We start from the raw sequence: 24,655 nt of genomic DNA, 5'->3' as shown, positions 1-24,655 counted from the left end.
TTTACATAATAATCTATTACTATTGTACACGTTGATGAGCTTCTTGTGTGGACAGGTTCGAACTTAGCTCGACTCGATGCCACCCCTATTTGTGTGGACCTAGAAATCTACACAAAAAATAGTAACCATAGATATAGGTTCGAACTTAGCTCGACTCGATGCTACCCCTACTTGTGTGGACCTAGAAATCTACACAAAAAATAGTAACCATAGATATATGGTTGTTCTAAATTTTAATAAATCCAACAGCCAGGGACCATCTTGATATGAAGCAGCATTTAATATTTTTATAAACTTAATATTTTTCTTTGTACGTAACAAAATTTTGAAAACAATGGGTTACTATTTGGGAGAAGGTATAAAGAGCAAACAGACTGAGACATAAGGATGTGGGATGTTGGCACCATTTATGAGCAAGTGAAGTAGAGACAAGTAAGATTCCATTGGTTGATGTGATTGGGCAGTGTTCGTATATGACTTGCCGATAGGAAAATTTTAAAATTAGAACACGAACCGATCAATGGTGATAATCCATGTGATAATACTCCTCCCTTCAATCTTTACAACCTTGGTTTGTGTGTGAATTGTTAGAAAATATAGGCAAGCTTGGGTGTTATTGTAGAAATTTACCTCAGTTTTGATGGAACTATGGATAAATGGTGTTGAATTTAGGATCCATTTTCTGAAATCATGAGCAAGAAGAAAGAGAAAGAAAAAAGAAAGAGGAGAGAGTGCTCTCGGGTAAGGAGGAGAAGAGAGAAAACGGAAAAAGAAAAGAGAGAGGTTAAGCAAGAGAAGAGTTCTTCACATGAAAGAGAAAAACTTAAACTCACTTTCTTAAATTATAATCCGTGTACAAGGTCCTCTATTTATAGTAAAGAATGCGGTAGAGTCCATGTATAATTACACTTTATTCTCCTAATTACATTCAATCTCTAACTCTTAAAGATAAATCTATCATGATAAGATAACTCAACGTAAACTAGAAGTCTAACATAACTCAAATTCTAACTCCTTATGAGGACGTGACCTTTAGGATAAGAGGCCACCTTGTGGCTATCTTGTGGGTCCCACTAGACCTTCTAACCAACTCGTGACTCTCCTTAGGAGTCCTTCTTAATCTTCCAACCTGCTTGTGTGAGTCCCACATAATCTTCCAACTTATGAGATAAGACAGCCAACTTGTGGTAGTCATACTTGATCTTAAACTCTTCCAACTCATGTCAACTCGTGTGATGACTCATCAAGTCATCCCTCGTCCTCATGGTGGGTCCCACCAGCTCGTGCAAGCTTGGTGGAACCTACCTTGTAACACGCCCCTCAAGCTGGGGGTGAGAAAACATCATAAATACCCAACTTGCTGCAGATGGTGGACAAAATTTTATGAGTGATTGGTTTGGTGAGAATGTCTGCACCTTGACTCTGTGAAGATATATGTTTAAGAAACGATATACCTATTTGAAAATTTTCTCGTATGAAGAGGCCTGTACTTTGTTCTCTCATGGAAGACCGGATTTGATGTGATATGTATAGCCGCTTGATTATCGCAATGTAGATTCATAGGAGCTTCTTTATAAAAACCTAGTTCAGTGAGAAGAGATCTAATCCATAGAAGTTCACTAACCGTGTGTGCCATAGCTCTGTATTCTGCATCTGCACTAGAGCGTGCAACTACATTATGTTTCTTGCTTCTCCATGTAACCAGGTTCCCTCCAATCATAGTACAGTATCCCGAAGTGGATTTTCTGTCATCCGAAGATCCGGCCCAATCTGCATCTGAGAATCCTTTTATGTTGAAGTGACCATGGCTCTTGTAGAAAAGCCCTTTTCTTGGAGCTTCTTTCAAATATCGCAATATTCTTTCTAAAACTTGTCAGTGGTTGATTTGTTTTTTTTTGCATGTATTGACTCACCACACTTACTACATATGATATATCTGGCCTTGTTACACAAAGATAAATAAGTCTTCCCACAAGCTTTTGATATTTTCCAATATCCACATCTTCTCAAGTACTTGCACATAATTTTGTATTTGAGTCCACCGGGGCGTCTGCTGGTATTCTTGTCTCTTTTAGTAGATCAAGGACATACTTTCTTTGGGATAGTACAATCCCATGTCTGGACTATAGTACTTCAATTGCCAGAAAATATTTAAGTAGTCCAAGATCTTTTGTCTTGAATTCTGTACATATCTTTTCTTTGGTTTCCTGGATGCCTTTGGGATCACTACCGGTTAAAATAATATCATCAACATATACTACTAGGATCACTTTGCCCTTGGGTGTGTCTTTAACAAATACAGGGTGATCTACCGAACATCTGTGAAATCTAGCCCGTATGAGGATTTGACTAAATTTTTTAAACCACGCTCGAGGAGACTGTTTCAGATCATAAAGAGATTTCTATTACTAATAATTCAATCAAATAGTCGTTATATTTTTTAAATAAATAAAATATATAATTGTCTAAAGTATTAGTATTTTGTGTGGACTTTGATGACCACTTTTGGTAGAATCTCGCAGTGCTAACTCCACCAACAGTAGCCATGTGCTTCCCCACCAAATTTATGCTCCAAATCCACACAAAAAAACAATAACCATAGAAATGCTTGTTCTAATTTTTAACATATCCAACAGCCATGAAACATTTTGATATGAAGTAGCATTTAGTAATTTGCTTTTCCAACAAACTCAGTTGTTTGCTTGTATAACTATTTTTTTGTTTTTTGTACATAAAAAGTTTTGAAAAACCTTAAGGAAGTGGGATGTTGGCACCATTTAAGGAAGTGGGAAGTAGAGACAAGTAAGACTCATGTGCTAGATGTGATTAAGAAGTCTCCATATATGACTTGTCGATAGGAAAGATTGTAAAATTAGAACATGAACCAATCAATGATGATGATCCATGCCATAAGACTCTTCCCTTCAATCTTTACTACCTTGGCTTATTTGTGAATTGTTAGAAAATATAGGCAAACTTGGGTGTTATTATAGTAATTATCTGATGTTTTGTGTCTCTTCCTCACTCTTACTAGGGTGAAGGTTAAATTTATAATATTAATATTTTATCCTTTATAAATAAAACTTAAACGGGAGGGTTTGGATGAGTTCCATAACCCTAATTGTCCCCCCACTCATCCTCTCTCTCTCTCTCACACACACACACAACCGTCCTCTCTCATTCCTTCACTCTTCTCCTCCTCTCTTCTTCTCGTTCTTTGTTTTCCTCTTCGTTCTCTTAACCTTGAAGACTTGCCAGTAATGGAGTCCTAAAAACAACATGAATGTTTGTAATAAAAAAATACACAATCAAATAGGGTCTTAGTGACTTGGAAGTAGAAGAGAAAGAAAAGAGAAAGGAAATAGAGTTAAGATGAAACTCTTAAAACCTAGAGAGAAGAAGTTTAATCTCTCATTCAGCTCTTGTTGCTAGTTGTTTATACCTTAAATCAAATTAGAAATGTATCCCACAAAGTATTTAAGAAGGAAACTAACTTTTATAAAGATAAATTATTAGTGTAAGCGGATGAAATAATGTATATTTTCTCATACTCCCCCTCAAGTTAGAGCATACACATGAAATATGCTCAATATATTTTACACGAGTGATAATTTTGTCACTCGTAATTGCATCACATAAGAAATAACAATTAAATTATATTTTATTTAATTATTTCATAAAAACTAGATTACGTGCAATATAAATAATTACCAATTTGTTTCCTTATCTTAGTCTAGGTGAGAGTATGAAAAGAATGGTGGAAAATAGGGGTGAAAATAGGGGTGAGCCGGCTCGGTTTGATTCATCATCTATCGAGCTCGAGCCGAGCTCGAGCACCGAAATTGGCTCGTTTACCTTAACGAGCCGAGTTCGACTGAAGCCAGATTCGGTTCGTCTGCTCGCGAGGCGGCTCGAAGTGAGTCGGATCGGTATGGATCGGTATCGGGATTGCGAGCGAGCGGGGGAGCGGGATCGGGATCGAGAGCGAGGGGGGAAAATTTTTTCCTCCCCCCTCGTCATCGCCGACCCCTCCCATCGGTTATTGTCGCCGCCTCTACCGCCGTCGCAGCTGTTCGCCGGCCGTCTCTACCACCGTCATAGCTGCTCGCCGGCCGCCTCTGTGGCCGTCCGTTCGATTTCTTCCTCTCCTCGCCGTTGCCTCAGTTTTCGTCGCCGCCGCTTCCGTCGCCGCCGCCTCCGTCGTAGCCGTCATCCCCGACGATAGGACCTCCCCGGCGCCGTAACCCCCTTCCCTCCGTGACGTCTCGACAGAAAAGCAAAACAGGGGAGAAATAATCTCCCCCTCCCTCGCGCGAAGATGATCTCGCACGTGCGAGATCATAAAATAAAAAAATAAAAAAAAAAACTTTTTCCTCTGGAAAAAATTAAAAATAAATTTTATAGAAATCATTTTCTATAAACTATTAGTGTCTCATGTTTTTTTAAATATTTTTCTAATTGAAATTTTTTATTAAAAATCATATAATTTTCTAAGTAAAATTTTTCATCCCAAGATGGGGTAGAAAACTATATAAAATTTTTTTGAATAAGTATTTAACAGTTGATGCTGTAATACTTTTAGCATGAAGCAATTTTCATTGCAATTTTGTGTTTGATATTTTATTTAATTAAAATTTTATTCATAAGTATAATAATATATTAGATTGATTATTAATTTTTATTTATTTCCCTAGAAGAGACAATAAAAGGTCCATTTAACTTTCCTAACAAAATTTTAAAATATTTCCTGTAATTTTCTAATAAGTCACTAATAGTAATAAGATTTTATTTAAAGGTTTTTTGGGAATATGTATCATAGGAAAAATATTTTTATTTTTTCCTAGAATGTAAATTTTTATCTAGGGGCACTAAGGAGGCCATAATAAATTATGGCCAGATTCAAAAATTACAAAACAAGCTAGATAACAATTGGAGTAAAAAATATTAATATTGGTGCATTTTAATCTATTATTGAAATTCAATCCTGAACCTCCCTTATCATTATATTTTTTTAAAATGTATGCATAATTTTATATATAATTTATTCAAAGCCACCCCTACGTGTGAGATCATAAACAAAGAAAAAAAAAACTCTTTGTCCCTTCCTCATGGCTCTTAAATAAATTGAAAAGATATTTTAGTAGAAATACGTTTCTAGAGACTATTAGTGGTTTTTTCAATAAATATTGAAAAGACATTTTTAATAGAAATATAAGGACCATTAGTACCTCATGTTTTTTTAAAATATTTTTTTAATTATAATTTAGTTTTAAAAAATCATATAATTTTCTAAGTAAGATTTTCTTGCCAAGATGGGTTAGAAAACCATATAGAAAATTTTTGAATAAGTATTTGACAATTGATGATATAATACTTTGAGCATGAGGCAATTTTCATAGCAATTTTGTGTTTGACATTTTATGTGATTAAAAATTTATCGATAAGTATAATAATATATTAGATTAATTATTAATTTTTATTTATTTCCTTAGAAAAGGCAATAAGAGGTCCATTTAACTTTCCTAAGAAAAATTCAAAATATTTCTTGTAATTTTCTAGTAAGTCTGTAATAGTAATAGGATTTTATTTAAAGGATTTATAGTTTTTATTTGGGTGATTGTAAATTGATAGTGATATTTTATTTAATTTTGTTGTGCTTGATTATTGTATGGAGTTTATTTATAATGTTATGCAATGTATGAAGTGTTTAAACTATTTTATGGAGTGTATAAACAATTTTATGAAGTGTTTATGGAATGTATAGACAATTTTATGGAGTGTTTATGCAGGTATTATGTATATTGATTATGCCCAATTTTAAGTAGAAGTCATGCCGAATTTTATACAAGTATTATATATATAGATTATGCTCAATTTTAAGTAGAAGTTATGCCTAATCTTATCTACGTATTATATATATAAGTTATGCCCAATTTTATATAAAATGTATACATAATTTTATATACTTTTTGAAAAGTTTTAAATGTATGTTGAGGCTCGAGCTTGGCTCAAAGCTCGACTTGAACTAGTTGGGTTCGAGTTCGATAATAATTTTAGGCTCGAGACGAGGCTCGGTTCGAAGCTCGACTCAAAATATTTAAATCAAATTTGGCTTAAACATAAGCAAATTCGGGCTGAGTGAGTTTAGATGCCACCCCTAGTGGAAAAGAACCCCCCGGTGGAAAAGAAGCGAGGACGAAGAAGCAACAGCTGTCCGTGAAGTTGGGAGAAAAGAAGTATGAGACAAATAAGAGGGTTGACGAATAGGCTTGAAAAGAGTTTTAAATAAATAAGAAACGCTTAAATCTAAAGACAAAACTGTAGGACGGATAAACATTGAAGGATTTTGTCCGAAATCCGAAACGGACAGACGTTTATCCAAAAGCCAAACTGCTTTGTGGAACTGGAAAGATTTCCGAGTTTCTCCCGTAATATTTCTGGACAATAGGGATAGTTGACGATAAGTCCTGTCCTAATCTTACCATCTTTGCTTGTTATCTTCGATTACAATGAATCGGGACCTATTTTAAAAGAGCGACGGGGTTGACAGACCATTTGCTTCCTGCGTCTCTCTCTATCTCTCTCTCTCTCTGATTTGTGCCATTCCAGCGGCTGGTAACCTACGAGTCTGCCCTTTTTCAAATTGTCCCTGTTTTTGGAAGTTTTTTTATCTGTCAACTGCTGGTTGTAGAAGCAAACGGCGTAGTTTGGTGGAAGAAACGAACTACAAAATGCTTTTCTGTAATCAAAATGGTTTATGGTTGTTCGATTTTGTTTTAGGATATGTATATTTATTTCTATTGTTTTCTATTCCAGTTTGAAGTAGGCATTTGGTGGCGTACAGTATGGCTGCTATTGTGTTGGAGTCATCACCTATCTCTGGTCTGGATTCTGAGATTCTATCCAAGAGTTCCTGTCATAAGACGGGTCCAGGATATGCTTCTCCTATCGAAGCCATGTCCGGTCCTCGCGAGAAGCTCATCTATGTCACCTGCGTATATAACGGTACAATTAGTTATTTACTCTCTAATATCAGTTTTTGTGAATCCATTTGACCAAGAACCTCGATTTTGGTAGTGGCGTTTCTCCTGTTTATGAATGATGAATTTTGGGTGCTCAACTCTTTTTCTTCTTTTTTCTTCTAATCCTTCCAAACTCAAAATGATGTTTGTTTCCACTCTTTTTATTCTACTGTGCCCTGAGTAGGTATATTAGGACCTTGTGAAACTGTGGTGGGTGTATCTGGGTTTCTTTTATTTGTATTGGAGCAAGCCTATCCATAATGATGTTTTGGCGGACTTATCATTGTAATTGTTAGGAGTTAGGCCAACTTGTTTATTTATTTTCCTATGATCTAATAGGAACGGGCAGAGAGAAACCTGATTACCTTGCTACAGTGGACGTTGATCCAAGCTCCCCAACCTACTCAGAAGTTATTCATAGACTTCCAGTAACTCACATAGGTGATGAATTACATCATTCTGGCTGGAATGCCTGCAGCTCTTGCCATGGGGAGTTGGTCGTGTCTAGACGTCATCTTATACTACCATCACTGCTGTAAGTGAACTCTTTTGATCTGCATATGTTTTAGAGCGGTACGGAATGAACTTTACTGAAATTGTGAGGTTACTTGTCATGATGTTATGAGTGATTAATTAAGACTTTATTCTGGCTATTGACATAACAAAGCCCAGCGCTTTTACCTTGGTTTAAGCCTGAATGTTAAAGTACTAAGAATTTAAATTTAACACTGTTATGACAATGTATGCTTCTGCAGCTGACAATGATTGATTATCTATCAGTATTTACTGTATCATTGGTTTATAATCTGTATAAAAGGAACATGACTCTCCAATTGCTAACACTATCATGACAATTCTATGCTTTTGCCACTGACAGTGATTTATTATCTATCAGTATTTACTGTATTATTGATTTATAATCTGTATAAATAGAACATTGCTCTCAATTGCTGGTTTTCTTCTGTTATTTCATTTTCAGGTCTGGTCGTATCTATGTCATTGATACACAAAAGAATCCAAGAGAACCCTCTCTGCACAAAGTTGTTGACAATGCAGAGATCTTGCAAAAGACAGGATTAGCTTATCCCCATACTTCCCACTGTCTTGCATCCGGAGATATAATGGTTTCCTGTCTTGGAGATGGAGAGGGAAATGCCAAAGGAAGTGGTTTCCTTCTTCTTGATTCCGAGTTCAATGTTAAGGGGAGGTAATATACACTGGTTTAGGCTTGTCTTACAGGCTAACTAGTGCAGTGCAATTTCCTTTTATAAGGATGGAGCTCTGATGCTTCTAGTTTTCTATCTGTGTGCATGCACTGGATTTATCTTTGGAATGACCTTTTTCAGAAACAAGACACCATGAATACCTTTACCAGACTTTCTTCATTTATTTTAGTTTCATTCTGTTTCTTAGTCATAGTTCTGTTTATAAACGAAAGAGAGATCTCATTGATTCTGTAGGTGAAGATCAATGAGATGGTAACTCATTGTGCTGGTCTTGGGTAAAAGGAAATCATGTCATCAAATGTGTTGCAAAACAAGTGCCCAAACTATGACAGCAATGACAACTCTGGTTCATTTAGACTCTTTAACTGTAACATTTTATTTCTTAGGTGGGAGAAACCTGGTCATAGTCCCCTTTTTGGGTACGATTATTGGTATCAACCCCGACACAAGACTATGATTAGTTCCTCATGGGGAGCTCCTGCAGCTTTCACAAAAGGGTTCAACCTTCAGCACGTTTCAGATGGTCTCTATGGAAGGCACCTATATGTATACAGCTGGCCTGATGGTGAGCTCAAACAAACAATGGATCTGGGCAATACTGGCCTCTTACCCCTGGAGGTTTGTGAAGAGGACTCTGTAAATGTTTCCACTGTTGAGTATTATGAGTAATTAGTTTTAGTACTCATGTATGGGCTGTTGTATATGCTTTTATTCTGCTCAGATCAGGTTTCTACATGACCCTTCCAAAGACACTGGTTATGTTGGCTGTGCATTAACCAGTAACATGGTCAGATTTTTCAAGAAGTCCGATGGTTCATGGGCCCATGAGGTGTGTTAAGATTCTACTTGTAAAGCTTTACTCTAAAAACTTCAGTCTCAGGGGAGCCTGTCACTAATATATATTGCATTGACAGGTAGCAATATCAGTGGAACCACTTAAAGTGCGCAGCTGGATTCTGCCAGAAATGCCTGGACTCATCACTGATTTTCTGATATCTCTTGATGACCGGTTCCTTTACTTTGTCAACTGGTTGCATGGGGATGTCAGACAATATAACATTGAAGACCCTGCAAAGCCTGTATTGACTGGTCAAGTATGGGTAGGAGGACTTATTCAAAAGGGTAGTAATGTTGTAGCTATAGGAGAAGAAGGACAGGACATCCAGTTTGATGTTCCAAAAATTCAGGTTTGCATCTTCATCTTCTTAAAGCCATTTATTTTTTAATTTGTGTTAAAGAGTTAATCTTGATAGATATCACTTTGTAACTATTTTTATTTTTGCTTTAACTTATGGTTTTACTTCATCCCATGCTAGAGGCATTCTTGTAATTGGAACATTAATGAAAATTATAAATAAAAGTTATTGAGGGAGGGGGAGATAACTCTCTCAGACTGTAATCTCTCCGCTTTCTCTTTGTAATGTTAATCTATTACAGATTCTGGCCTTTAAGATTTGATCTTTCATTTTGTCTTTTCTACTTGCTAATTATAGTTATTGTTTTGTCAGAGTAAGCAGCTAAGAGGAGGCTTTCTCTTTGAAATGTTAATCTATTACAGATTCTGGCCTTGAAGATTTCATCTTTCATTTTGTCTTTTCTACTAGCTAATTATAGTAATTGTTTTGTCAGAGTAAGCAGCTAAGAGGAGGACCGCAGATGATCCAATTGAGTTTGGATGGGAAGAGGTTGTACGTGACAAATTCACTCTTCAGTACGTGGGATCGCCAGTTCTATCCGGAGATTATTGAGAAGGGTTCGCATATGATACAGATAAATGTTGATACCGAGAAGGGAGGACTTACAATTAATCCAGACTTCTTCGTGGATTTCGGGTTGGAGCCAGAAGGGCCTTCTCTGGCTCATGAGATGAGATATCCAGGGGGTGACTGTACTTCTGATATCTGGGTTTGAGGCAGTCTTTCAATGTTCATAACTAAAGGGTAGTTTAAACCTTTTAAATAATTCAGCAGTGAGAAATAATTACTCATGCTGTTAAGTAAAACTGTGTATGTTTGATATACCTATATTAACGAAAACAAAAAGAATGAACAAGTCATGACAAGATAAAGAGAAGAGAACGGAAGAAGCTATTCCCTGTCATTGGTTCAAGATTAGAATAAGCAGTTCCCTGCATGTTTTAATTACTAGTAATTTGTTTAATTTGTGTTGCTTCCAATTATTTGCAAGATTGTTTCATATTTGTTGAGAGCAGTGGGTGAACCGATGGTGCTTGACAGTGATCAACACGAATTTCTTGGATCACTTTAGAGGTATTTGGGATTGTGGCTTTGCAGGCTTTCTACTTCGTGTTGTTGTTCCTATTGGATGTAATCTAGATTGATATAAAGAAAAGAAGAAGGAAAGAGGCTCCCACAGAAATTCAAATAATAACCCATTGTCAGAGCCCAAAAAATTGAAGTTCAGGAAATACGAAGTCCGTTTGAAGAATCTAATTCGATAGCAACGTCAAAAAAGAAATAGCCTCGGGGAAAAACTTGGAGAAAGAAATTGAATGACAGGTGAGGCGGTAAGTAAAATTCAAGAGTTTCAGACTAGGACGAAGAGCCTCGAGTAGAAGCGATTATGGCGCCAGTCTTGAAGTTAACCCAAGACAAAGAACCGTGAATGGCAAAAACTGCCAATGGAGATGGCAGGAAATTTTCGGAGTTGTTAAGTGCAATCAAGGTGATAAAGATGAAAGAAAAATCAACCCAAATAAGAATTTTATCGTGGATTTCAAAACAAATAAAAGAACCAAGTTGCAAAAGACGAAACAAAATACTCACAAATATGGAAGATTTACCTGATTAATGACAGGCTTTACCATGGGACAAAATTCTTTATTAAAAATTTGTGGAAAAGGTTTAGGTTGGAGAAATTGAGAGAAATCTAGGGTTGAGGGTTCAAAATAGGGGGCGACCGAGATGAGATGAGTGAAATTAGGGTTAGAGAGAGGGGCAGCGAGGTTGAGATGAAAGAAATTTAGGCTTAGGTTCTAAGAGAGGGTCAGCGAGAGAAACTGAGAGGGACGACGGTTGGGAAAAACAGAGAAAAGAGAGATGACCTGAAAAGAAGCCAGTTTAAGAAGATAGGAAAAAAAGGCAGTTGTAGAGAGGAAGAGAAGTCGAGGAGGGACGAGGCCACAAAGGAGAACCGTCGAGTGGAGAGCAAAAATATTGAATTTAGGACCCCATGCTTGGAACCTCAAGTAATATGATAGAGGAAGAAGAGAAATTTTAGACTATGAGAAAGATTCTTCCACGAATTGAGAAGAGGAGAGCTTGATTGAAACCCTTCAACCAAGACCCTTATTTATACTTTTTTCCATTACATATTTAGTGGGGTTAGTCCACAATGAACTTGAATTGAAGTGAAGAATTAAATTGAACTAAAATGAATTGATTCAACTTCAACTCATGTTTGGGTGTTAATGTAGACGAGTTCAAGTGGCTGGAAAACAGACTCTAGTGTTAGTGCCCCCAAATGAAAAATATGATATAAAGAAGAGAATGAGTAAAATTTTATAATATACTTAAATAGAACATATATATATACATATAATTAACCAAAATAAACGTGATTACTACACTTATAAGCGATTTAACGTGTAGTATTAGAATATCTTAATTAATAAAAAAATATATTATATTACTTAATGATTATAGTTTATTATAATTTAAAACAATAATTACGTATGACTAGAATAAATTATACAAAATTAATAAAAAAATTGAAAAATAACATAAGAGAATATAATAAATAAACCTAATGGTTTAATTAAATATAGAAATTGGATAATTAAACCAATTAATGATTACAGTTTATTATAAATTAATATACTAAATACGTGTGACTAGAATAAATTATTTAAAATAAATAAAAACTTTAAAAATAGCATAAACGAATATAATTAATAAATAAATTATTTTGTAATGTCATAAGATATAGTTTAACATTAAAACTCACTATTTTAATACAAAATAAAAAATACATAATAAATAAATAAATATATTAATTTATCAATAACATAATATATTTATTTATGTATTATTAATTAATAATATATTAACACAAATTGTAAATCCAGTGGTTTAAAGTTTATTATAATTAAACTAATTCATGATTAAAGTTTATTATAAATTAATATACTAATGACGTGTTTTTAGAATAAATTTTTAAAAAGTGAGAAAAAATAAAAAATAACAAGTCGTCGTTGTCGAAGAGCCATGCCACGAAAGAGACCTTCAATTTCGGATTTCCCAGACGGCTCCGAGACCGTTGTGAAGTTTTCTTACGGCGTGAAGATCAACCTCACGACAACAAATGTCCCTCCATTGCTCTGCGCCGACGAAGTTCCTGTCCCTATCCGTTCTCCGAAGTATCATAGACTCGGTAAGAACCCTAAAATCCCACGAATCGCTGATGCCGATGACAGAAACCCTAGGCATTGCACAACGAGAGAGACAAGATGAATGAAGCTGGGGCGAACGGAGAAAGCAGAGAGCGAAAACAAGAGATGACGAGAGAAAGCAGAGAAAGCGAAGACGAGAGGAAGAAATGGGGTGAAAAAATCGTTGGGAGACGAAGGCCAAGGGAGAGGGAGAGGAGAATAGCGAATGAGGATAATTTTTTCCTTTCGGGTGAGGGGAAGAAGCAACGCGCATCGCGCGAGGAAAGTGGATGATTCACATAATAGGTAGGAATCAGTTTTCCCCCATTTTTGCCTGAGCGAATGAAATGGTGTAATCTCACTTCAATTCAATTCTTTCTACACTAACGCCATAATTTGATGAACTAGGTAATGCGGGAGGAATTCATTCCACTTCATTGTGGACTAATGCTTTTGGAGTCACTTTCCCTAGTGAAAGTGAATTCACTTTCACTTACACAGTGCACGAACATGCCCTAGAAGTTTAACGAACATTCTCAGGTCCCTTTTGTCCCTTCAACTTCTTTGCTTTCCCTTTCATATTATCTTTTTAACATTTTTCTCTAAAGTTTACCACAATGCCCCTCCCCCCTTTCTCTTTTTCTACCTTGCCCTTAATGCAAAATAGACTTTGTTGTAATTGGGACATGGGTTATTTAATTGTAATCTGATTCTACTTATTTCCTTTATTAAACACAAAGGTCTATTATATTTAGTTAATAAATCAAATTAGTAAATTATTTTCTCCAAAAAATCAACATATGTAAATCACTAAAGGAGTAGGCAAAAAACAAAAACACGAGTACTTCAGAGAAGGAAAAGACGACAGAAAACAAGCTTTATAGCTCAAAGTAGGTTTCTGTACTTGGCGTAACACTTGCATGCTTGAAATAATAATTGAACCCAAGATTCAATTCAAAATATATAGAGTTAGAAAATATTAGATCTTTGATGATTCCATCGTTGCAAAAACTTCTAGATAGGTATCCTACATTTGAATTAAATTCTTTCTAGTTAAAGAATATCTTGTTGGCCCAAGTGGTATCTCAACTAGATTCCGACTCTAGTAAGTGAATTAAGGCTCTAGAAAACCTCTTAAACAAAGTAAAAGTACAAAATAGAAAAGAAAAACTTTCAACTTCCTTCGGAGAGGTAGCCCACTCCTAATGAGAATCAAGCTTCCAAATCATTATGGATGAGCAATCAAATGTGTGGAGCTTGCTCGAACATGGAATGTAGAGACTTTGGAAAATATGAAAGTTTGAGTTTTTCATGTAAGGGTAAAACTAGAACTTTGTGGCACAAAAATCCTTATAGAATTGTTAGATATACCAATAAAGACTCATAATCTCCTAGGAATGAGCTAAAATCCCTTATTTATAAGTTTGGAAGCACAACTAACCATTTTAGAAAGGTTTATTGATTATACCTTTCCACTGATCAATCAATCACCCTCAAACGGTTATATTTTTTAGTTTTTATGGCCTTATGATTGATTATGGCATCAATCAACCATTTTAAAAGTTTACAAATTTGGTTGATCAATCATGATTTATACACTTGTCAACTAGGATTCTAATTGATTGACCATGCCTAAAAAGGTTGATTGATCATACTTTACAAATGCTGCAAGACAACTTCTGCCTTGCAACATTTGTATGATTGATTATGCATATAAAGGTTGATTGACAATAATTGATCGTACAATTAAGTGGGTGATCGGTCATGTTATTTTTTAGTGTATAGCATTAAGCTCAAAGCATGGTAATGGTCAAATCTGTTAAAGAACCCATATTAAGGAGTCTAAGATGAGTTTCATGTAAAGCATATCCCGCAAACATCATAGAGCCTAAGGTGAATCTTATGAAAGACAAGTCTCATAAGAGAAGATTTCCTCTTATTTTCTTAGTTTTAGTTTCATCATTACAACTTATTGTGATTAGATTAGTGAGATATCCTTGAGTGTAATTAGGAACTATGGAAAATATTATTTTTGTAGGATTCAATAAAAGGACATAATGTTACAGTGCAATCTCTCTCTCTCTCTCTCTCTTTCTCTCTCTCTCTCTCTCTCTCGTTTTTCTCTAAATCAATACCGACATGCCTCTCTTTGTCATCTCTTTCTCTCTCAAGTTTCTTCTCCTCTATTCTCTCCTTTCTTTCATGCTTCCTCTCTAAAAATCAATATGGTATCAAACTTGGGAAGGTCATGAGATGGAGAAGCAAAAAAAGATGGAGCAGAAGGGAAGTAAAAAAGGAAAACAAAAAGAGAGAAAAGGAGCGGCACAATTATTTAAAACTTTACAGATTTTAAATAAATAAATATGGAACAATCTTACAAAGAATTGGAATTGGAAGCAACGAAAATTAAACAAGTTAGCAGTAATTAAAGCATGAAGGGAATTGCTTAAAAGCACGGGTAATTTATTTCTCACTGCTGAATTATTTAAAAGGTTTAAACAGTCAAAGTGGAGTCTACCCTTTTGTTTGGGACATTGAAAGACTACCTTAAACCCAAATATCAGAAGTACAGTCACCCCCTGGATATCTCATCTCATGAGCCAGAGAAGGCCCTTCCGGCTCCAATCCGAAATCCACGAAGAAGTCTGGATTAACTGTAAGTCCTCCCTTCTCGTTATCGACATTTATCTGTATCATATGTGAACCCTTCTCAATAATCTCCGGATAGAACTGGCGATCCCACGTACTGAAGAGCGAATTTGTCACATACAATCTCTTCCCATCCAAACTCAATTGGATCATCTGTGGTCCTCCTCTTAGCTGCTTACTCTGAGAAAACAATAATTATAATTAGCAAGTAGAAAAGACAAAATGAAAGATGAAATCTTAAAGGCCAGAATCTGTAATAGATTAACATTTCAAAGAGAAAGCGGAGAGATTACGGTCTGAGAGAGTTATCTCCCCCTCCCTCAATAACTTTTATTTATAATTTTCATTAATGTTCCAATTACAAGAATGCCTCTAGCATGGGCTGGAGTAAAACCATAAGTTAAAGCAAAAATAAAAATAGTTACAAAGTGATATCTATCAAGATTAACTCTTTAACACAAATTAAAAAATAAATGGCTTTAAGAAGATGAAGATGCAAACCTGAACTTTTGGAACATCAAACTGGATGTCCTGTCCTTCTTCTCCTATAGCTACAACATTACTACCCTTTTGAATAAGTCCTCCAACCCATACTTGACCAGTCAATACAGGCTTTGCAGGGTCTTCAATGTTATATTGTCTGACATCCCCATGCAACCAGTTGACAAAGTAAAGGAACCGGTCATCAAGAGATATCAGAAAATCAGTGATGAGTCCAGGCATTTCTGGCAGAATCCAGCTGCGCACTTTAAGTGGTTCCACTGATATTGCTACCTGTCAATGCAATATATATTAGTGACAGGCTCCCCTGAGACTGAAGTTTTTAGAGTAAAGCTTTACAAGTAGAATCTTAACACACCTCATGGGCCCATGAACCATCGGACTTCTTGAAAAATCTGACCATGTTACTGGTTAATGCACAGCCAACATAACCAGTGTCTTTGGAAGGGTCATGTAGAAACCTGATCTGAGCAGAATAAAAGCATATACAACAGCCCATACATGAGTACTAAAACTAATTACTCATAATACTCAACAGTGGAAACATTTACAGAGTCCTCTTCACAAACCTCCAGGGGTAAGAGGCCAGTATTGCCCAGATCCATTGTTTGTTTGAGCTCACCATCAGGCCAGCTGTATACATATAGGTGCCTTCCATAGAGACCATCTGAAACGTGCTGAAGGTTGAACCCTTTTGTGAAAGCTGCAGGAGCTCCCCATGAGGAACTAATCATAGTCTTGTGTCGGGGTTGATACCAATAATCGTACCCAAAAAGGGGACTATGACCAGGTTTCTCCCACCTAAGAAATAAAATGTTACAGTTAAAGAGTCTAAATGAACCAGAGTTGTCATTGCTGTCATAGTTTGGGCACTTGTTTTGCAACACATTTGATGACATGATTTCCTTTTACCCAAGACCAGCACAATGAGTTACCATCTCATTGATCTTCACCTACAGAATCAATGAGATCTCTCTTTCGTTTATAAACAGAACTATGACTAAGAAACAGAATGAAACTAAAATAAATGAAAAAGTCTGGTAAAGGTATTCATGGTGTCTTGTTTCTGAAAAAGGTCATTCCAAAGATAAATCCAGTGCATGCACACAGATAGAAAACTAGAAGCATCAGAGCTCCATCCTTATAAAAGGAAATTGCACTGCACTAGTTAGCCTGTAAGACAAGCCTAAACCAGTGTATATTACCTCCCCTTAACATTGAACTCGGAATCAAGAAGAAGGAAACCACTTCCTTTGGCATTTCCCTCTCCATCTCCAAGACAGGAAACCATTATATCTCCGGATGCAAGACAGTGGGAAGTATGGGGATAAGCTAATCCTGTCTTTTGCAAGATCTCTGCATTGTCAACAACTTTGTGCAGAGAGGGTTCTCTTGGATTCTTTTGTGTATCAATGACATAGATACGACCAGACCTGAAAATGAATTAACAGAAGAAAACCAGCAATTGAGAGCAATGTCCTATTTATACAGATTATAAATCAATAATACAGTAAATACTGATAGATAATAAATCACTGTCAGTGGCAAAAGCATAGAATTGTCATGATAGTGTTAGCAATTGGAGAGTCATGTTCCATTTATACAGATTATAAACCAATGATACAGTAAATACTGATAGATAATCAATCATTGTCAGCTGCAGAAGCATACATTGTTATAACAGTGTTAAATTTAAATTCTGAGTACTTTAACATTCAGGCTTAAACCAAGGTAAAAGCGGTGGGCTTTGTTATGTCAATAGCCAGAATAAAGTCTTAATTAATCACTCATAACATCATGACAAGTAACCTCACAATTTCAGTAAAGTTCATTCAGTACAGCTCTAAATCATATGCAGTTCAAAAGAGTTCACTTACAGCAGTGATGGTAGTATAAGATGACGTCTAGACACGGCCAAGTCCCCATGGCAAGAGCTGCAGGCATTCCAGCCAGAATGATGTAATTCATCACCTATGTGAGTTACTGGAAGTCTATGAATAACTTCTGAGTAGGTTGGGGAGCTTGGATCAACGTCCACTGTAGCAAGGTAATCAGGTTTCTCTCTGCCGGTTCCTATTACATCATAGGAAAATAAATAAACAAGTTGGCCTGTTAAAGACGAGTCACTCCTAACAATTACAATGATAAGTCCACCAAAACATCATTATGGATAAGCTTGCTCCAATACAAATAAAAGAAACACAGACACAAGCATCACAGTTTCACATGGGCCTAATATACCTACTCAGGGCACTAGTATGCAAAGAAGGAATCCACAACAAAAAGTTTACATCTAGTAATGTAAGAGTAATGTTCAGTCTTCTTGAGATGCCATAATTTCAAATATGCCAATCTAGATGCCATAATTTTTAACATAGCCATATATCAAAAACAACTAACATAATCTGTAAAGATCAGAGGTGAAAAATATGTAAATTTTTTTTGTGAAAACAGATAAATTTTGTCTGATTGTGATATTTTTAGGCAAAAATATTATTAAGGAATAAATTTGATTTTTAGTAAAAGTAGACAAAACAAATTAAATATTTGATAAAAATGTTATTAAAATATAAAAGTAGACCCTACTCTTTCCAGCATAGAGGGAAAAGTCCCCTCTATTAGTGACTCAAATCACAGGAGAGGACAGGACGGCCCTCTTTGGTGATTCACAAAGGAGGGGGGCGGTCCCTTTTTAACTATAAAAATTTACATAAAAATAACTTTTTTTGAAAAAGGATAAGTTAACAGTTTTCATTTTTAAATACGGTATTTCAATTGTCCATTAGATCTACCTAGTGGGTTATTCAGCAACACTACAATAAAAAGAATGGAAACAAACATCATTTTAACTTTGCAAGGATTTAAAGAAAAAGAACAAAAAGAGTTGAGCTACCCAAATTCATCATTCATAAACAGGAGAAACGCCACTACCGAAATCGAGGTTCTCGGTCACATGGATTCATAAAACCTGATATTAGAGAGTAAATAACTAATTTTACCGTTATATACGCAGGTGACGTAGATGAGTTTCTCACGAGGACCAGACATGGCTTCGATAGGAGAAGCATATCCTGGACCCGTCTTATGACAGCAACTCTTGGATAGAATCTCAGAATCCAGATCAGAGATAGGTGATGACTCCAACACAATAGCAGCCATACTGTACGCCACCAAATGCCTACTTCAAACTGGAATAGAAAACAACAGAAATAAATATACATATCCTAAAACAAAATCGAACAACCATAAACCATTTTGATTACAGAAAAGCATTCTGTAGTTCGTTTCTTCCACCATACTACGCCGTTTGCTTCTAAAACCACCAGTTGACTGACGAAAAAACTTACAAAAACAGGGACAATTTTGATGAAGGGCAGAATCGTTGGTTACCAGCGGCTGCAATGGCACAAAGCAGAGAGAGGGACGCAGGAAGCAAATGGTCTGCCAACCCCGTCGCTCTTTTAAATATGGTGCGGAGGCAAGAAGGACACATGTCTTGCATTGATTTATCTCTGTGTCCCGATTCATTGTACTCGAGAATAACAAGGAAGGATAGTAAGATTATGACAGGAAGCAACGTCAACTATCCCTGTTGTCCATAACAATCACGGGAGATACGGGAGAAACTTGGAAATCTTTCCGGTTCACTCAAAACAAAATTCCTTAACAAAAAAATATAAATGGGCTAACAGCAATATATGTAGCCACACATCAATTATATAAAGCCATTTGGTGTAAAATATAAGAAACAATTATCTCAACCGTTCCATCATGATCATACTGTTGATATAACCGTTGATCGAATGGTTGCGATAGTTGTTGATCGGACAGTTGAGATAGTCATTGATCATGATCGCACCAAATGGTTTTTTGTATTGGATCAACCCTATATAACCATTCTCAATATAACCAAATGAAAGCTCATTACAATTTTAAGAAAGAAAAATTAACACATTAAAACGTGTAAGGCAAATGTTGAACAATATTTTCCAAGTTGGCAAGCATCACAAGTAGGGGTGGCTTCGAACCGAGCCGGTTCGCGAGCCGCTCGAGTCCGGCTCAGTTCCGGCTCGATTCAATTAGTTTTATATCGAGCTCGAGCCGAGCTCGAGCTCAGAAATAGGTTCGTTTATATTAACGAGCCGAACCCGAGCAGAGCCAGGTTCGGCTCGTCGACTCGCGAACCGGCTCGTTTTAACGAGCAGCGATTCGGGAATCGGAGGAGTTCTAAAATTTTTTTCGGGACAAAGAGTCCCGTCTCTTCCCTTTCATCCTACCCCGTCTGGAACCCATACTTCTTTGCCATTTCTTCCTCCTCGTTGTGGCGTTGATATAGCAGATGCTATTTACAAGTGTTTGAAAGAGTGGGAGATCGAAAATAAAGTTTTTAGTATTTCAGTTGATAATGTTGTATATAATGATGTTTGTATCAGAGTTTTGAAACAAGATTTTTCAAGGAAAAAAAATTTGGTGTGTGGTGGAAAGTTGTTTCATGTGCGTTGTTGTGCTTATATTTTGAACTTATTAGTTCAAGATGGTCTTGTTCAGATTAAGGATATCATTGATAATGTGCGAGAAAGTGTCAAATTTATAAATCTGTCTGAGGCTAGACTTCTGAAATTGTACAACAATTAGAACTTGGTGAAAAGAGGTTGGTTATTGATTGTCCAACTCGTTGGAACTCCACTTATGACATGTTGTCTTCTGCATTAAAATTCAAAGATGCATTTTCTAAATTTAAAGTTAGAGAACCAACTTATGATTGTTTGCCAAGTTTTGATGAATGGGAAAAGGTTGACAAGGTGTGTGAGATCCTAAAAGTTTTTAATGCAGTTACTAATATAATTTCTGGGAGTGACAACCCTACTTCTAATTTGTACCTTAGTGAGGTATATAGGGTAAAAGAAGTTCTGGATTTTCATTCTACAAATGAAAATGTTTTCATGAGGACAATGGTTAGTAGAATGAAAGAGAAATTTGAGAAGTACTGGGGTGAATGCAATTTATTGATGGCTGTTGCTTCAGTTTTGGATCCAAGGGTCAAATTAAAGTTGATCGAAATGTGTTTTCCAGTGATATATTCTAAGGAGGAAGCTACAATGAATATAAATTTAGTTCGACGCACCTTATATGAGATCTACGATAAATATGTATCCTTTTATAATGTGGATATTAGAAATGAAGAGATTGTTTCAAGTACTAGCTCTATGGGTGTTTCCACAAGTCGTAGGCCTTCGTCAAGTTCAGGTTGGTCAAAGTTAATGAGTTATATGAAACAAAAGGATATAGTTAATTCACCAAGGTCAGAATTGGAAATTTATCTTGAAGAAGGTGTATATAGTTGTGAGAAAACTTCACAATATGATTTTGATGTTTTAGAATGGTGGAAAGTGAATCATATGAAATTTCAGGTATTATCTAAGATGGCAGCAGACATCCTTGTAATTCCCATATCCACACTAGCTTCAGAGTCTACATTTAGTGATGGTGGTAGAGTAATAGACTCATATCGTTCTTCCTTGGCACCAAATACAGTTCAAGTTTTATTTGTGGCAGTGATTGGGTTCGGGTTCTTCACGGTGTAAAGAAAAATCAAAAGGTGAATTTCTTTGATTAATTATTTATTATAAAAAAATTTAGTTTATTTGTTAGTTTTATTTATTAAAATTTTGTTTTATGATTACAACCTGAGAAGAAGAGTGTAGAGATAATACTACCAGCTACATGATTTTTCATGTTCCTCTCATCATGGTAATTTTAATATTTTTAACGACATTAAATAACTAGTAGTGGAACAATATTTTTTTTATCTGACAATAACTAATTTTATTTTTATTTTTTTGTCATAGGTGGAGATTTTGCTCATGCAAGGACACATATTATTTTCTAGCATTAAGAGAAACAACTATAGTTTGTAATTTTATAATGGATTTATAGTTTTTATTTGGGTGATTGTAAATTGATAGTGATATTTCATTTAATTTTGTTGTGTTTGATTATTGTACGGAGCTTATTTATAATGTTATGCAATGTATGAAGTATTTAGACTAGTTTATGGAGTATATAAATAATTTGATGGAGTGTTTATGGAATGTATAGATAATTTGATGGAGTGTTTATGCAGGTTGTATGTATATTGATTATGCCCAATTTTAAGTAGAGGTCATGCCGAATTTTATACTGGTATTATGTACATAGATTATGCTCAATTTTAAGAAAACGTTATGCCTAATCTTATATATGTATTATATATATAGGTTATGCTTAATTTTATGTAGAGGTTATGCCCAATTTTATGTAAAATGTATGTATAATTTTATATATATTTTTTGAAAATTTTTAAATGCATGTTGAGGCTCGAGTTCGGCTCGAAGCTCGGCTCGAGCTCGGTTAAAAATTTTGGGCTCGAGCTCGATAAAAATTTTAGGCTCGAGACGAGGCTCAGCTCGAAATATTTAAATCAAGCTCGGCTTGAACATAGGCAGGTTCGGGCTAGGCTCGGCTCGATGCGACCCCTACCTCTAACCGAGAGACAAAAAGGGGAGAGAGGGCAAATGAGCTTCCTTCTATTCCGTAACTTTTCAGCAGGCTTTGCTCACCACTGTAATTTGTTCCTCAATTACAAAAAAATGATTGACGACGAAGATCGAGGAAGAAATCTTAGAAATAGAGGATGAAATCGAATAAAAACAAAAGTTTATCTGAAGGGGCATATTACAGACCTCTTTTTCTTTGTTTAGACTGGGGAAAGATCTTACTGAGGGAACTTTGCATCACCATCAGTAATTTTCTTCCGATTTTGCCAAGCCTTGAATCCTTGATTCGCTGATTCCCCGAACTCGAAGCCCGAAGACTGAAAGTTGAAGATGAAGGAAGGTTGCCAAAATTGCTCGTTAAGTAACAAGCTGGTTTGCAAGCCTCTGAACCGAAACCATGGTTCGCTAGAGCTTAGCTCGTTTACTTAAAAGAGCCTGAGTTTGATCTCGAATTGGATTCGAAGTCAAGATGACTCAAACCGAACCAAGCCGAGCTCGAGCTACTCGCGAACGGGCTCGGTTCGATGCCACCCCTAGTAAATGAGATAAGGGTAGTTTAGTTGTACTTGGATTTTACTTATTTCCTCTATCATAAATAGAGACTTATATACTCAAATTATAACAAGTTAGTGAGATATTTCTCTTTTCTAGAAATTCAACAAAAAAATTGATGAATCTTGGTTATGGCATAAGAAACTAGTACACATAGGAATAGATTCCTTGAACATACTCGCAGAAGAAAAAAAACTAATGAGAGAACCACTGGATAAAAAAAAATTGTACAAAGAGAGACCTTGTGATTAGGGGTGGCATTGAGCCGAGCCGAGCCCGAACCTGCCTATGTTCGAGCCGAGCTTGATTTAAATATTTCGAGCCGAACTCGAGCCTCAACATACATTTAAAAATTTTCAAAAAATATATATCAAATAAATTATATATAAAATTATACATACATTTTACATAAAATTGGGCATAACCTCTACATAAAATTAAGCATAATCTATATATATAATACATATATAAGATTAGGCATAACTTTTTCTTAAAATTGAGCATAATCTGTGTACATAATACCAGTATAAAATTCGGCATGACCTCTACTTAAAATTGGGCATAATCAATATACATCAACCTGCATAATACCTGCATAAACACTCCATCAAATTATTTATACATTCCATAAACACTCCATGAAATTATTTATACACTCCATAAACTAGTCTAAACACTTCATACATTGCATAACATTATAAATAAGCTCCATACAATAATCAAACACAACAAAATTAAATGAAATATCACTATCAATTTACAATCACCCAAATAAAAACTATAAATCCATTATAAAATTACAAACTATAGTTGTTTCTCTTAATGCTAGAAAATAATATGCGTCCCTGCATGAGCAAAATCTCCACCTATGACAAAAAAAAATAAAATAAAATTAGTTATTGTCAGATAAAAAAAATACTGTTCCACTACTAGTTACTTAATGTCGTTAAAAATATTAAAATTATCATGATGAGAGGAACATGAAAAAGCATGTAGCTGGTAGCATTATCTCTACATTCTTCTTCTCAGGCTGTAATCATAAAACAAAATTTTAATAAATAAAACTAACAAATAAACTAAATTTTTTTTATAATAAATAATTAATCAAAGAAATTCACCTTTTGATTTTTCTTTACACCGTGAAGAACCCGAACCCATTCACTACCACAAATCAAAGCTTGAACTGTATTTGGTACCAAGGAAGAACGATATGAGTCTAGTACTCTACCACCAGGATGTCTGCTACCATCTTAGATAATACTTGAAATTTCATATGATTCACTTTCGACCATTCTAAAACATCAAAATCATATTGTGAAGTTTTCTCACAACTATATACACCTTCTTCATGATAAATTTCCAATTCTGACCTTGGTGAATTAACTATATCCTTTTGTTTCATATAACTCATTAACTTTGACCTACCTAAACTTGATGAAGGCCTATGACTTGTGGAAACACCCATAGGGCTAGTACTTGAAACAATCTCTTCATTTCTAATATCCACTTTATAAAAGGATACATATTCATCGTAGATCTCATATAAGGTGCATCGAACTAAATTTATATTCATTGTAGCTTCCTCCTTAGAATATATCACTGGAAAACACATTTCGATCAACTTTAATTTGACCCTTGGATCCAAAACTGAAGCAACAACCATCAATAAATTGCATTCAACCCAGTACTTATCAAATTTCTCTTTCATTCTACTAACCATTGTCCTAATGAAAACATTTTCATTTGTAGAATGAAAATCCAGAACTTCTTTTACCCTAT

The 24,655-nt window shown here is 35.4% G+C and overlaps 2 protein-coding genes across 3 annotated transcripts; one reads left to right on the top strand and one right to left on the bottom strand.

Moving 5' to 3' along the window:
- The first annotated feature begins 6,347 nt into the window (after positions 1 to 6,347).
- Positions 6,348 to 10,416, top strand: LOC137962239 (selenium-binding protein 1-like). The gene is made up of 8 exons (XM_068808995.1): positions 6,348 to 6,615; positions 6,817 to 7,005; positions 7,362 to 7,557; positions 8,002 to 8,229; positions 8,635 to 8,866; positions 8,970 to 9,077; positions 9,163 to 9,435; positions 9,878 to 10,416. Exons 2-8 carry the CDS (start codon positions 6,846 to 6,848, stop codon positions 10,157 to 10,159), a joined length of 1,479 nt encoding a protein of 492 aa, XP_068665096.1. The 5' UTR covers positions 6,348 to 6,615; positions 6,817 to 6,845; the 3' UTR covers positions 10,160 to 10,416.
- Positions 10,417 to 15,010: 4,594 nt separating this feature from the next.
- LOC137962282 (selenium-binding protein 1-like) lies at positions 15,011 to 19,232 on the bottom strand. 2 transcript variants are annotated; one of them, XM_068809061.1, is made up of 8 exons: positions 19,136 to 19,232; positions 18,788 to 18,976; positions 17,666 to 17,861; positions 16,994 to 17,221; positions 16,358 to 16,589; positions 16,147 to 16,254; positions 15,789 to 16,061; positions 15,011 to 15,467 (listed from the first exon to the last, which is right to left on the bottom strand). In XM_068809061.1, the coding sequence occupies exons 2-8, from the start codon at positions 18,945 to 18,947 to the stop codon at positions 15,186 to 15,188; spliced, it is 1,479 nt and encodes a 492-aa protein (XP_068665162.1). In that variant the 5' UTR covers positions 18,948 to 18,976; positions 19,136 to 19,232; the 3' UTR covers positions 15,011 to 15,185. The 2 variants fall into 2 exon arrangements, with proteins under 2 accessions (XP_068665162.1, XP_068665163.1); XM_068809062.1 differs by having other exon boundaries at positions 19,179 to 19,210.
- Positions 19,233 to 24,655: the final 5,423 nt, after the last annotated feature.

Source organism: Aristolochia californica, unplaced genomic scaffold, assembly GCF_029961685.1.
Source record: "Aristolochia californica isolate CCGP_79_NKW_82.1479 unplaced genomic scaffold, dmAriCali1.0.hap1 SCAF_4, whole genome shotgun sequence".
NCBI classification, from domain to species: domain Eukaryota; kingdom Viridiplantae; phylum Streptophyta; class Magnoliopsida; order Piperales; family Aristolochiaceae; genus Aristolochia; species Aristolochia californica.
This window is presented reverse-complemented; position numbering and strand designations above follow the sequence as displayed.

What these genes read in the sequence shown, in the direction of transcription:
- LOC137962239 (XM_068808995.1), top strand. Translation starts at nt 6,846, where the DNA reads ATGGCTGCTATTGTGTTGGAGTCATCACCTATCTCTGGTCTGGATTCT. An exon ending in CTTATACTACCATCACTGCT is followed by an intron (nt 7,558 to 8,001) that starts GTAAGTGAACTC and finishes TTTCATTTTCAG; the next exon opens with GTCTGGTCGTATCTATGTCA. An exon ending in ATGGTTCATGGGCCCATGAG is followed by an intron (nt 9,078 to 9,162) that starts GTGTGTTAAGAT and finishes TTGCATTGACAG; the next exon opens with GTAGCAATATCAGTGGAACC.
- LOC137962282 (XM_068809061.1), bottom strand. Translation starts at nt 18,947, where the DNA reads ATGGCTGCTATTGTGTTGGAGTCATCACCTATCTCTGATCTGGATTCT. An exon ending in CGTCACCTGCGTATATAACG is followed by an intron (nt 17,862 to 18,787) that starts GTAAAATTAGTT and finishes ATGATGTAATAG; the next exon opens with GAACCGGCAGAGAGAAACCT. An exon ending in GAGTTCAATGTTAAGGGGAG is followed by an intron (nt 16,590 to 16,993) that starts GTAATATACACT and finishes TTTATTTCTTAG; the next exon opens with GTGGGAGAAACCTGGTCATA.